Source organism: Phoxinus phoxinus (genome assembly GCF_949152265.1).
Source record: "Phoxinus phoxinus genome assembly, chromosome: 14".
In the NCBI taxonomy this organism is placed as follows: Eukaryota; Metazoa; Chordata; class Actinopteri; order Cypriniformes; family Leuciscidae; genus Phoxinus; species Phoxinus phoxinus.
The window spans coordinates 32422966-32437409 of record NC_136889.1 but is presented as its reverse complement, the minus strand read 5'-3'; the positions used below and the strand labels follow the sequence as shown (position 1 = coordinate 32437409).

At 36.5% G+C, this 14444-nt stretch overlaps 1 protein-coding gene across 1 annotated transcript in view; it reads right to left on the bottom strand.

Moving 5' to 3' along the window:
* Positions 1–12762: 12762 nt before the first annotated feature.
* Positions 12763–14444, bottom strand: part of bmp5 (bone morphogenetic protein 5) — a 32523-nt gene continuing 30841 nt past the window's right edge. Inside the window, exon 7 of the mRNA XM_079634707.1 lies at positions 12763–13649. Within this exon, the coding sequence (XP_079490833.1) occupies positions 13500–13649 (150 nt within the window). The 3' untranslated portion in view covers positions 12763–13499. The remainder of the gene's footprint in view (positions 13650–14444) is intronic.

Sequence of the window (14444 nt, the reverse complement as noted above, 5' to 3'; positions counted from 1 at the left end):
TACACATGACTAACTAAAGCACAAGTCCTTGAATATAATGTTGTTCAATATTACATTTAAAGTTAATATATTTAAAATGGCCTTACCTTCATCACAAATGCATAAAACATAAACAACATAAACATTTCATGAATGCTCGTTGTTTGTACACTTTATACACATACCTAAGAAAGTAAAAAAAAATACTGAGTTTCAGCTAATCGCATTTAGTATAAATATAAACTATAACACTTTCTATGAAGTGCATGCTTATAGTGAATTATAGCCCCATTTATAGTTACTTATAAGTAGTATTACTATTCTCTAAATGTATAATACTTATAAACAAATATAAATGGAGCCATAATTCATTATAAGCATGGACTTCATAAAAAAGTGTTACCATATAAACTATAATACATTTTAATTTAACTGCGATTAATTATCAAAGCGCACTGTATTCAGCTCGAAATTACTATTTCTGTAATAAGGACTTTAAACACATGCTAACTGTACTTATTGTACACATGTGTTTTCTTTGGCTACATTTACATGACAATGATATACTAAAACCGGAAAAGATTTCCTTTGCATTTTTCACGTACAGACGACGTTATTGTGAAAACATGGACCCACAAAAATGCTGTAATATACATGCCAGGCCAGTAGATGGCGATGCCACTTTATAAAGAAACGCTACACGCCTATAGACTGAACACGTAATACGCATGCGCATGACGCCACTGTTTACACTAATTCATGTTTTTGTAGTTTAGACAATAACGGTATCTTGTACTTTGAAACCATTCATATGCAAAGAGCTTTGAGCACCCAGAAAAGCTCTACATAAATGTAACGGATTATTATTATAAACCCGTCTTCAAAAGTTTGCATTTTCAATCCCCCAAAACGCCATTGTCGTGTAAATCAACGGCCAAACGCATAAAAACGTTTTTAGTTGAGAACGGTGTCGTGTAAATGGCCCTTTTGAGAGTCTCAACCAGTGTTCACAACTAGTGTTGGGGAAAGTTACTTTGAAAAGTAATGCATTACAATATTGCATTACTTAGTTTTTTTTTTTTTTTTTGAAAAGTAATACATTATTACTCCATTACTTTCATATAAGGAAATGCAGATCCACACCTGTACAGTAGAGGGCGCCGCTCAAACAAACCTTTCTGCTGCTGTTATTCTGGATAATGGAAGAATAGGACTCAGGAGAAAAAAGTTTAACACTTTACCAACAAAAACTAAAGCATTTCACTGATTTGATTCATTTTGGGGAATATTTAATATTTTTTTTGTGCTTGTGAGATGAGTATATGCACACTCAAATTTAGTGCAACTATAGCACAAGTCTGTCATATCGGCAACATAAAATTATAATGAGAACATTACAATTATGTGTTTGGGACATGACTTTTAATGGTAAGATTTTTGTTCTAGTAATCAGGCTCTCAAAAATGAAATTTGGAATTAGATTTCTCGGCCAATATACCGGTTATCGGCTTTCAAATATAAAGAAATGATCGGTATCGGCCACAATTTTCATATCGGTGCATCCCTAATATTTGCTTGGCCAATAATATGAGTTTAGGCGGGAAAATCTGTTTATCTGACATCACAAATTTGTAAATTCTCTGATGTTAGCCAAATTAAATGCAAGGACAAACCATTAATCTTCTTAATTGCATTTACATATATAGTCTACATACTAATTTGTACAGGCTTTCCTATTTATCTCTGAAAGCATGTGATTCAGAATCACCCCCAGCTGGAGTTTGCCGTATTAGATCTGTGTCCCCACCGAACCATTTAGTGTTTCCTTTCCTTCAATGCTCTCTAACTAAAAGGACAAAAAGTGGACATTCATCTTGACAAATACCAGCTGTCGGGGTTTACTTCAAAGAGGTGAGCTGCACCTTCAGGGCATGCTGGGTAATGTAAAGTAACACAGCACAGGTGAGCGAGTGTGGGGGCTTTTCCCGACTTCTTTTATCATCCCGAACCTGCTCTTGTCAACATTTAGCCAGTGAGCATGACAGCGGGATGAAATGTTGAATAAAGCACAATTAGCTGAAAGCATGGGTTATTCTGGCCGTACCAGATGTCCGCCTCTTTTTACCGTAGTCCTCTTGCAATTGTAGATGATTTAGGAGCAGACTTCTATGCGATGGGCTGCGTTTTGCACAAACAAATCCTGCTGGGTTAGCTTCGGGCCTCTCGCGAATTAACCTTTGCCTCTGTGAACTTAAATAGGTAAAATATTTATGCTTTGCTGTCTCTTGTAGAGTAATCACTGCTGGACTATCTGTGGGGCGCACCGTGTGTTTCCCCCGCGGGCCGCTAGATTTGTGGGCTGGCTGTAGACACCGAATTTAGATACAAAGTAAATATGTAAAGATTTTAAAGGGATAAAAGGTCAGACATCATCAGGCTGGGCGACTGAAACCACAGTAGCGGATCTTCAATCACACATTTGTGGCGCTTTTACGGGATTGTGAGGTTTGAATTTATGGACGTTTTATTGCTTTTGTACACTATATAAAAGTTGTACTATGTTGGATACATATTAAAGGGGTGATTATATGGATTTTTTATTGTTTTAAAATGTTTCTTGCGGTTCACTTATAAAGTTTAAGCAAATATATATGCAGAAAAACTATTATTTTCAACTCTCATTCTGACCGTCTGTCTGGAATGATCCGTTTTTAAGGCGCGGCTCCTTTAAAGCTTGTCACTAAACGCCCACTGTTGTGATTGGCTAACGTTACTGCATAGAAAATGGTATCTACTCCCACTCTCTGTTGCAGTGAGAAAGTGATTTGAAAACAATATCCATAAAAAAAATCGTAATTTACAGACAAAGCATTATGAAATCATTACGGTTCGTAATCCAATACAGTCGCTGCTTCATCTTTCAACACAGGTTTCTTAGTGACTCTCCATTACACTGTCGCTGAGCATTGTCTCTGGCCCTGTAATGAGGAGGAACATCATTGAGGAAAACATTTTGTGAATTAAAGCAATAGTTTGTGTTCCCGGTCGTTTTGTTATCCATCCCTGAGTGTAACTGATGACATTACAATGAGTCATACTCTCAGTCACTCTGAATTTGGTGAAGAAATCACTGTAAAAAAAAATATTGCTGGTTTTACTTAAAAAAATAAGTTTTCCTTAAAATTTTAAATTCATTGAAATTGAAAATGTAGTTAATACAATGAAGGAGATTGATTTAATCATCAGAAACTCAAAATATCATGTTATCTGAACCACATAAATGATCTCAGTTGATTTGACAAAATAAAAAATATTGTGCTTACAAATCATGAACATGTTTTTTTTTTACGGTGTATAAATTTCACAAACAATTACCAATAAATGGCAAGTAACACTTTAAGTCAAAGCTGTATTTAGAAGTAGAAAACCTGAAATAGTATATGGGTGAGCGGGACACAACACACGGGGCTAGTTGTAACACACTTGTTTTAAATACTTCCACACATGCCAGTTGATGAATATTAGTGTATTTACTAGTTGCCATATCAACACTATATAGAGAAAAAAATGGTGCCAAAATTCAGAAATCTTTGGAAGATATCACTAAACATGTATTTAACCAAGCAAAAGTACGTGTTAATTTTTCATCTCTGTTTTTTGTGTTTGTTTAAAATTAGACAAATCTGATATAATTTTAATAATCAGTTTGTTATTTCACAGTTGAGATCTTTCTCTAATGCAGATCTAACCAGCAGAAGACACTCGCCGGGTTTAAATCCCAGTTGTGCAGCTGGGGCATGTTGTCACACTGTGTTACAATGAGCCCCTATTAGAACTATGATATTATATTCTATAATTAATGAATTCTATAAAAAAAAACATGAGAAAAAGGTGAATAAAGACTGAGAGTCAATGTTCAGCAATGATTCATTATTAGTATGTTTTGAACTATGCTGTATAGCTGTGTTTAGCGGTGTTCATTGTCAAACTGAACAAAATTGCCATTATTTAATATGAAAAAGTTAACAATTTTATTTCATTGAGAAAATATTTTAGTTTGTCTTGGATAACTTTTTGATTAGATCAGAAAACATTTGAATATGTTATATGGTTGTTACATTGAACAATTGTATTATGTATTATGCACATTTCACTTCCATTCTTTCAGAGTAAATCAAGAAAAAGTGTACACCGTATTAATGAAACAAAACCACATAGTTGTACTATACGTGGGAAACCAATGTGGGGAAAAATAAATACTCTGAACCCTAAGTAGGTTTACACAAACTGAGAAAGTCAAAAAGCGTTAGGTTGTGCCCCGCTCTCGCCTAATAATCTTTGTTTTATTTTAGACACACACTTCCAGGTTTTGAGTACTGGATCTCCAACTAAAAATAAAATGCTGTTAACAGGGACAAAACTCTTTCATAGTCTCCCAGAGCATTAGTTCCAGTGAAATCTAGTACACAACAGCGTAACAAACTTTACCCATGACTAAAACTGGCTTTCACGTCGGGCGGATGACTTTAATGAGGGAAGAAATGGAGCCGTGGATGAATTGAAAAGATAAATGGCAGATGCGACGAAGCCGTCTTTGGATCAGGCACGTGCAGAGGGGGGGGCTTTGGGTGCTCGAGCCCCTGCCCTTTTTCAAAATTAATCAAAAGTGCCCTTCTCAAACAAATATCATTGATAATATTGTGGTCAATAAAACAAAATGCATTTGCTTATAATTTACATGACAATGTGCACAAGACTAAAGTAGCCTAAATTCACGTTTATTTTTACGTTTCTGTCAGTCTGAGGTGTCGTTGCTATAACGCGTTGCTATGGGTTGCGTCACTTGCGTCAAGTTGTGCGTGTCTTGCTTCGGTCTTGACTGACGGTCTCCATTTTCGAGGGTCTAAAACTCCGGAGTAGTGTGTGGGCGGCAGGCATAACCGTAGCAAAAGTTATGCGTTTTAAAATGAAAATGTACTAGTTTACACGTAGGTATCCCACACAGTCTGTTTGGGAACCGATGCTCTCGAGCGTCTTTCAGTCAGTATGGCTCGACGGCAGAAAAAAAAAAAAAAGCTTTTTTTTTTATTATTATTATTTTTTATAATAAAAGGTTCTGTCGATTCAATTAAAAATCCACATAACACATATTTTAAAATATTACTTAATTCGCTGAAGCCTGTTTGTCATGCATAATACACCGACCAATCGTCATCTGGCACAAGAAGTTCAAATATCATTGGACGGTCATTTATAAATAAATCATTTGAAAATTACATCCAGACGAATTGACATTGAAGTGATCTGAATCTCCGTCGTTGACCTAATGGATGTTAATTGACTACAAACCAGCACTAAAAGTAGCATTAATGGTAAGTATATTCAAGTCACTTGAATTTAGTCTATATTGATACACCGTTTACCATTATGAAACTATCGTAGTTTGTTAAATGAAGCCCAGGCCTACTGCAGGCCTATTATGTGAAGTGTAGGCTGCCTGACAACAACACGCGAAATGGTGACTTTATTATTTTAACATTTTTGAACACACACATTACTATTTTTTTTTTAAAGTCCCTTTTAAAGTATGCGCTTTAAGCCTGCATTTATTTGATCAAAAATACAGATTTTTTTTTCTATTTTAATATACTTTAAAAAATATAATTTATTTCTGTGATGCAAAGCACATATATATTTATATATATGCCCTTTTTAATATTTGAGCCCCTGCCCCTGAGGAACTCTCTGCACGTCCCTGCTTTGGATGTTTTATTTGGAGAGCTGGTGTAATCTGTACCATTATGTCAGTGAAAGAGTTTAGTTCTTCCCTTTTTTCATCCTTAGCATGGAAACAGATGTGAGAAATATGCTTTACGGGGAACAGGTTTAGATGAAGCATCAAAGAGGTTTTAAGCCATCAGATAAATCCTGAAAACATAGTGAACTGCTCAAAACTCAAGTCAGATTTGATCAATTTTCGTCCATACGATTTCAATTGTCCCATAGAAGCTGCTAGAATAGATTCAAGCTTTGATTGTAACTTCAAAAGCTCCGTGTGTCCACTTGTGGGAAGCGTGTGGCCAGTGCAGGCTGTGCTCGGCAAGAGCTTGTGAGAGTTCAGGATAACAGAAGTGCTTCTCGGATAATTGCAGGTTTGCACCTAAAGCAATGAAGAGTATTTCTGGCAGGTGTGTTTAGAATGACGTGGATTTTCTCTTATGAAGCAAATCAGTAGCCTAGAAAAAATATTGTATTATGTATTATTCCTGAGGGTCAGTAAATCAGTGTTTCAATGGCAGTTTTGGCTGGTGCAGGATTCAGATTACATTTGGATTCGGACATTTACTCATTGACACTCAGTTATTTTGAAGCATGACATTGACTGCATTAACATGTGCACCATTATTTAGTTGTTGTTGTTGTTATTTTTTACAATAACCAGAGTAAGATGTACTGTTAATCGCAGTAAGATGTTTGCGTGACACGAGCAAAACTCTTCACTTTTGTTTACATGCTATTTTCATTATTCTGATTATTAAGTGTGGTTATTTTTCCAACATTATTCATACCCCCATGCACAGCACGAATGATGAACTCACACACAGTCGGTGTGTTACTGGCCACTGTTTTAATCAACTCACAACAGATGCAAAACTATGGAACCCCTAAAGGGACACGTGGTGGAAAAACAATTAGATGGGAGGAAAAATAATAAGTTCTACCAGAAAGACTCGGGAGAATAAATACTGTGACAATTAACATTTATTAGGAGTTCAGCAAGCAATCAAGTTCTCTGGCGTAGGCCCCGTCCGTAGCCTGCAAAAGTATCAGGATATGATTGGATAGATGAGAAGGTAATAAGTTACGTAACAATTGAGTCTTCCCGGCAGAACTATACGCTAGAGCTTCATTTAAAGCTTTTGCGTTCTCTCGCAGATGTTTTTCGTTCCCCCGTTAACTTTTGTGTTGTTTGCTAGCGAGCAAAGTTTCTTAGAGGAACGCAATTGTTTGGTGAGCGAACGAAAAAGTTACAAAATATATATTTGTCCAGTCATCTCATTGTTTAATTTCACCTCATTGCCCCTTTAGTGGCTCGACAAAACTCATTTCTATGGATGTATATGGATATGCTGCTGCAACTGGGATTTCCCATGATGCATCACATTCTTCACTCCTAATGAAGAGTCCGAAATTATCGCTTTCATAATTTTAGAACGTTAAAAAATATGATGAAGATAAAGCTCCTCATACTTTTTTTGGATCGGGTTAAATTTTCTGCGTTTTTCACATCCGGAGCAAGCATTTTGAGAAGAAGATAAAGCTCCTTGCACACTGAGTCCGAAATTATCGTTAGAAATTTTCTAACGTTAAAAAGTTCGTCCGTCATAAAAAAAAAGTCAGATCGGGTTAAATTTTCTGCATTTTTCGCATCCGGAGCAAGCATTAAGAGGTGTTTTGACAACTCAGAGCCACCGTACAAGTGAACGCCAAAATCTAAAACTGTTCAGGATCAATTAGTTCACGTCTTGGTCTTTCTTTTTAATGCGTGACTCCAGTATCACTAGCAAAGCATCAAACTGAGCCGCTGACATCCTGAAGTAAACTTTGAATCCCGCAGCGAACTCTCCTTCCTTTCTTTTCTCTTTTTAAGAAGAGAGAGGGCAACAAAATCATCCTCACTGCTTGAATACTCCATTTTGTATTGTTTTGTGAATTTATTTCGCAACATATTATTTAATACGCATCGGACTCCGTGTGCAAGGTTTCTGTGCGTGACAAATTTTTAGGATGACGAATACAAAAAAACCCATAGGAAAATTTCAAACTCGGTGTGCAAGGACCTTAAGACTGTTCAGCAATTTGAAGTGGAGGGAAAACTTTCAGTCATGATATTGTGTGAACAACACACGTCATCCGTGTACATCCGAGCGCACTTTGCTCCGAGTGTTTTCATGCTTGTTTATTGTGATTAAAATCTCCGTAAACCACATATCTTAATGTGATTTATGGTTACTACGATTATGAGCTTCATCACATTAGTTTGATTGAAGTATTGTATTTATTTTACATGTGGTAAAGTTTAATCGCAATATTGCCAAAATCCCATTATAATCTCATTATGCATGTCAAAGCTGATTGGCGCACACAAAACAGTCAAAAACTAATAATTTCATATAATATCTTCATAACTGCAGTTTTGGTTACGGGTGTCAAATAAATGTTTCATTCCCCAACATGTGATAATGGACCTCTGTATTACAGTACAATGTGCTCACCTGTTCAAGCATATGGTTTACCTTTCCAGAAAAGCTCTTTTTCGATCCCGTCAAGCATGTGTGGAAGTCCAGCTGGTTTTGAAAAACCTAATAAAAATGTAACTTTCTGAGTCCACCACATCACAGATTGACCATAACATTCTGCATAGTTTGCTTTTGGATTTTTGGATTACTTCGCTGGAACACTGAGTGTTAACACATTTTGACATTGATACATGTGGACAGATGTTTTAATGTGCTTCTAGATGTATCGGTTGGAACTTTTAATTGCTCCATTGAGAGATCCTGCTGGCGCGCTCCACACACAGTACAAATCCAATGAGTTCAAAAAGGTTTCAGATATATTTCAGCACTCCATTTACAGGAGCGATGTGAAAAATGAAAGAAGAAGAAGAAAAAAAACAGCTGCCAACGGCTAAAGTGTGAATAAAGTAATTCTCTATAGAAAAGGTATTTTCCTGATCATGCTAAAGTATTTAGACCAAATATTAATCAGCCGGACGGCTTTAACTTCAAAATAATATACGGCCCTCTTGGAATGAAATGTAGAGTGTGAATGTGAACCACCAAATTCAATGATGTTTGCGTGAAATAAAGAATAAAGAGTGGCACAGAGATTTCCATGGAAAGCCCCTTCTCAACAGTGAAAACACACGAGCATGAGAGGGAAAGTAAACAATGCGGAAAACGTGACCCCTTCCACATGGGATGTGAGGTAATATTTTTGTCTGCCTGCTCTTTTTGAAAGGACTCTTGTCTGCGCTGCCATGGCTTCACTCTCAATTCCCAATGCTAAACATAGACACATAGGCCTAGTTTCACAGACAGGGCTCAGAATAAGCCTTAGTTCAATGTAAGTAGCTTTTATAAACAGAAAACATTACTGGTGTGACATGGGACTAAACCTTAAACCTACTTACCTCAAGCTCCATTTGCAAGATTGGCATGTCAAGTTGGCCTCCTTTCCCAATCCATGGGTCCATATATATTCCCTTTTCATGTCCTCTTCTTTCTTTTTTTTCAGTGCACACGAAAACCACAATTGCTGAAGCGTGATTCATCTTGCATTGGTTTACCACTAGCACAAGCTGATAACATTGTATTCTTCTATACTAACGTGCGTCGTAGCCTACGATTCAATAGGTGTCATCACCGTACGTACATGTCGTATCCAAGTGTATTAGATCCAGTGTGATTTGTAATGATCTTATAGGGTTTCTGAAATCACACAGTCTGTAGCAATCACTGGGAATCAGCGGATGAAAATACAGGTGTTTCTTTTTACACAGATTGAACGAGACTTCTGGGGTCAAATGTAGTCTTCTCTCGCCTCTTTCACAGCAAAACAAGCGTGTGCACACACACACACACATAGAGAACACTGGACTCAGAACACATCCTCTGTATTCTGAGCCGTGACCTTGTCCTGGTAACTAGCGTGTAAAAAATGTGACCCAGATGGTTGACTTGCTCAGGGACGTCTGATTGAGCTGTAATAAGGGTCTAGCCCACCCACCGAAGCCAAATTAGAAAAAGGGTATGTGGAAAGATGAAGAAAGTAAACTGGAAAACATTTTGATTAGATCGAGTTTCAGCAGCGTTGTGGGCCGACTGCAAGCGGACACTTTCAAAATAAACTATGAGGCCAGAGAAAAGAAAAATGTTCTAGCTTAGGATAGGGTAAAGTAATGGGAGAGGAATTTCACAAATAAATATGACAACGTTGATACTTTACGATAATGATTGACATTTTATTTATTTGTGTCACCAGTTTGTTTGTTTTAGTTAATTGTCCACAAACAGAACAAGAAAAAACTTGTTTTTTTACTGTGTGAAATCACAAAACAAACTCTTCCCTGCCTTGAGGTGTTTCACATATTTCTACTAATGTCACGTGGGTTCAGAATCATGTGTTTTCCATTGATTTAAACAAAGCTTTGCACGTGTGGAGATTGTGTTCTCTTGGGGTGTAGTGTCCTAAATATTTACCTAACAAGATAAAACACATCCCTAATCATTTTAATGTGTACGGAACAACAGAACTGCATTTTTAGCAGCGTTTCGTGTGCAGTCCACTGTAGGTTGTGGTTTCATTTCAAGCATACCAACGTTTATTGCAGTGTAACATGGATATGACTGACAATCGCCCCTTTGAAAACACAAAACAACAAGCATATGAAGTTCATTAATGTAATGCACTCGAAAGGCAGAAACAGCGTGGCAATTTGAGCAACGTATGAGGCACAGATTTGTGGTGCGGTGTGGGTGTCCCCTGGTTTTATGGTTCAAAACAAATAAAACCTAAACTCTGAACAATTTCATCAAGCCTGTTTACACGCACAGCATTTTCCGATTAAGTTCCATAGTCGGGTTAAGCCTTTAATCCGGGGGGGAAAGTTTTTGCTCTAAAAATGACCTGGGTCTGTGATATTTCACAGCTGCCGGTGCCTTGAGTCACAGCGCTCATAATCACTTTCATTTGGACACGCACAGATTTAAATAAACAGTTGCTATCCTGGTAACACGTTAGGGACTCGTTTGTTAACAGGTAATGCATTAGCTAGCAAGATATATTTGGTAACGCTTTATTTTGATTGTCCACTTTAGATATATTCTACTAACTAGAAATACTGCTTAATATCTGCTATTACTTTATTTTGATGCTTAACAACAGACATTCTACTGACTAGAAGTAACTACGTCAACTTACTCTATTAACCCTAACCTACGGTCTACTGTAATGAGAGTTTGATGACATGTAGTTGACAAGTTACTTAAAGTTAGTACAATGTCTAAAGTGGACCATCAAAATAAAATGTTATCATATTTTTTAAAGCATTTATAATTTTTTTGTTAATGTTAGTAAAAAATTGTATAGTTCATTGTTTGTTCATGTTAGTTCACAGTGAATTAATTTAACAAATACAACTTTTAATTTCAATAATGTATTAGTAAATGTTGAAATTAACATTACCTAAGATTAATAAATGCTGAAGAAGTATTGTTCATTGTAAGCTCATGTAAATTGTTACCAGAATATCCATTGTTTATTTAAATCTGTGCATGTCCAAATTATTACGAGAGCTGTGACCCGAGGCACAGACAGCTGTGAAAAATCCCAGAGACAGGTCATTTTTAGAGAAATAATAATTTTATGTTATGTGTTCCACTAGTTATTGATATGCATTGACATGTTTACATGACACGACATGATTACACGACAATTGGGTTAATATATTTCAAACATGACGGCTCTCAGAATAAATTATTTAACCAGCATTCATTGGCAAATGCTTGATATTGGCGTACGAGATCAAGAAGATATTAAACCACAGGAGCAGATCTCTACAGGTGGTGCTGGGGAGGAGGAGGGGTAAAGAGAAGTTTTCATAAAGGGCGATCGCATGCTAGGGAACAACCACATGGTTTGGTACATCTGCTTGGCTAATCCACGGCAATAGAGGAAACAATCAGTGCTAGGTTAAAGTTTCATGACTGAAAGTATACAAACCAGTCTGATATTAATCATGTAAACGTTGTTATTTAGGTAGAGCGTGAAGATCAGTGTGCAAAACCTGAAGAGCCCCAGTCTGATCAATTGTGTGCATACGTGTTCTGCTCTCTGCCGGGAACGGGACAGTAAATTCATCTCTTTCCCCTTTCATGTGGCCACAGGGCTTATACTAAGAGAGTCTGCTCACTGGCACAGGATTCCCTAAAATAGCAGCATTCATACTGGGCTGCTGTTGTAGAAAGGAAGACATTTAGTGGAATTGGACGGAATCCATGATATTAAACAGTAGATGGGATTGTGAAGCAGCAGGAGTAACCGTGCAGGGCAGCAGGCCGCAGGAATGCACATCATCCACACCGCTAGAAGTGAGGTTAGCAGGTGGCCTCCGCTATTCATGGGACGTCAACACTCTTTTTAGATCGGGACCACATAACGTCTGGGTACCCTGACCACTGGTTTGAATCAAGTCAAATACAGTCATTCAGTTTTCTGGCATTCAGCAAAAAATGTACTTCATAAAAATCTTTGTGATCAGATAAGGTCAGCATAGATTTGCATGCAAACATGTCGAAATTAATCCATTTGTTTGCCAATGTTTTTTCAAAACAGCAAAAAATTGCATGGAATTGCAAAAAATTGCAAAAAAATTGCAAGTAATTGGGCACATTTGCATGGAAGCTCATTTTCGCCACAGAATAAAAAATAACTGCAAGGTAACTGCAACTTTTTATCTTACATTTCTGACTTTTTTTCTCGCAATTGTGAGATATAACGTCATTGCGAGATATAAACTCACAATTGCAAGAAAAAAAGTCAGAATTGTTCGATAAAATTTACTTTTTCTTTTTTTACTCAGTGAGCCCAAATGCAGCAATGGAGCAAAAAAAAAAGGTCAATAATTATTGATTTTATTTTCTTCAGCAAATTCATGTAAATCCTGCAACAAACATGATTAATCAACTGTGGTAGAGAAAGACCCAGAAACATATATTTGAAAATAGATTTAATGACATACAAACATGGTTCTAAAATATTAAATGCAATTATTTTCCAAAAAAATAATAATATATATTACTCAGAGTACTAATACAAGTGTATATAAGAAGGAAAAATATTTGCTCAGAAAACCTTAATTTTTTGCATATTCACACACTGATATCTAAAGAAAACTAATATAAATCAGCAGTGGGCTGCAATACTGTGGGCTATTTGAGGAAATGTGTATAGACATACTCAGTGCTTTTACAACAACACTACACTCATTTTATCAACAAAGAATTATTGTTTATTTATTTATTTTTGCTAAATCCAATATGGCTGTTCTCTTTTTCAACATAAAAAACAAGTAAATAGGTGATTAGGGTTTAAGGCCTTTAGATTTATTTTGTAAAATAGCAGCAGTTCAGTTTTGGAGTGGTTGCTTATGAATTTATGACATGTGATCAAAAGAAAGAAAATTATATTTGATCCTCTAGTCTATGACTCTCTCTAACTGGTCTAACTCATTAACATATCCTCAGAGAAAGAGCAATCTGCCATGGATCTGGGGTAAGAGTGGTAACTTTGAACTGATCTACATCACACATTAAAAAAGTTATTACAAAACAAAGCCAAATAAATAAGAGGAATTGTGAGCTAATATATACATAATACTGTACATCAAATGTCAAAAACTATTTCTTTTGATATGTTATTTATTCCAGCAATATGACACCGACGCTCCTCTGCCCTCAGTGACATCCACAGGACCTCACCACCATATTCCTGTACTTCTTCAGAATTACATTTGAGCTGTCATCAAAGTACAGCACTGATATGGCATTCAGTTTGGTCGGCGCGCAGCAAGGCTTTGGCACGTTATCAGGAAACATTAGATGGACCTGTGATGGGAAAAATGAAACAAATCTATGATATGTTGGACGAAAACCGATGGGTTTTGACTGAGCAGAAAATGGTTTATCATACAGCAAGTAAACAAAAAATATCCTTCAAACTTGACACTAAATCTAAAGCTAACAAAGATCAGTAAATACTGTAACAAATGTATTGCTCATTATAATTTAATGTTAACGTGCTTCGTGTTTTTCCCAACTTTCCTTCTTGTGTTTAGATTCTGTTCCCGTTTCTGGTTTCTATGGTTACTCATTGGTTATTTGATTATGTTTACCTGAGTCGTGTTTGGTTTCTCATTTAGGCATGTATTCAAGCCCTCAGTTTGGTTCTTCTCATGGTCCTGCATTGTCTTTACATGTATGAAGCTATCACGCTGATTTTTGCCTTCTGTTGTGCCTTTGTTTTTGTAAATAATTTAAATCTGCTGTAATATAGATAATCTGCTCCTCTTTCCTTGCCTGCGACGTGACAGTTAGTTCATGTATTAACCAGCTTTATTTAGTGGGACCTTATTTTAAAGCGTTACCTTTAAGCCTAATTTGCATTTATTTGCACAAAACTGTGGCTCATTTTTTTAACCACTACTACAAACAATTCTAGAAATATGAACTCCTTCCTAGCCATTGACGAAATTGTGCGGCTTTCAGTGTTTTCAGATAGGGGGCGCTATTACACATCTTCTGAAAGAGTACAGAATCTCCTGATCAAAACACAAGAGAAGAAGATAGCATACTGTATGTAAGCAGATGCATATCTAAAATAACGCGATCATGAAAATTAAA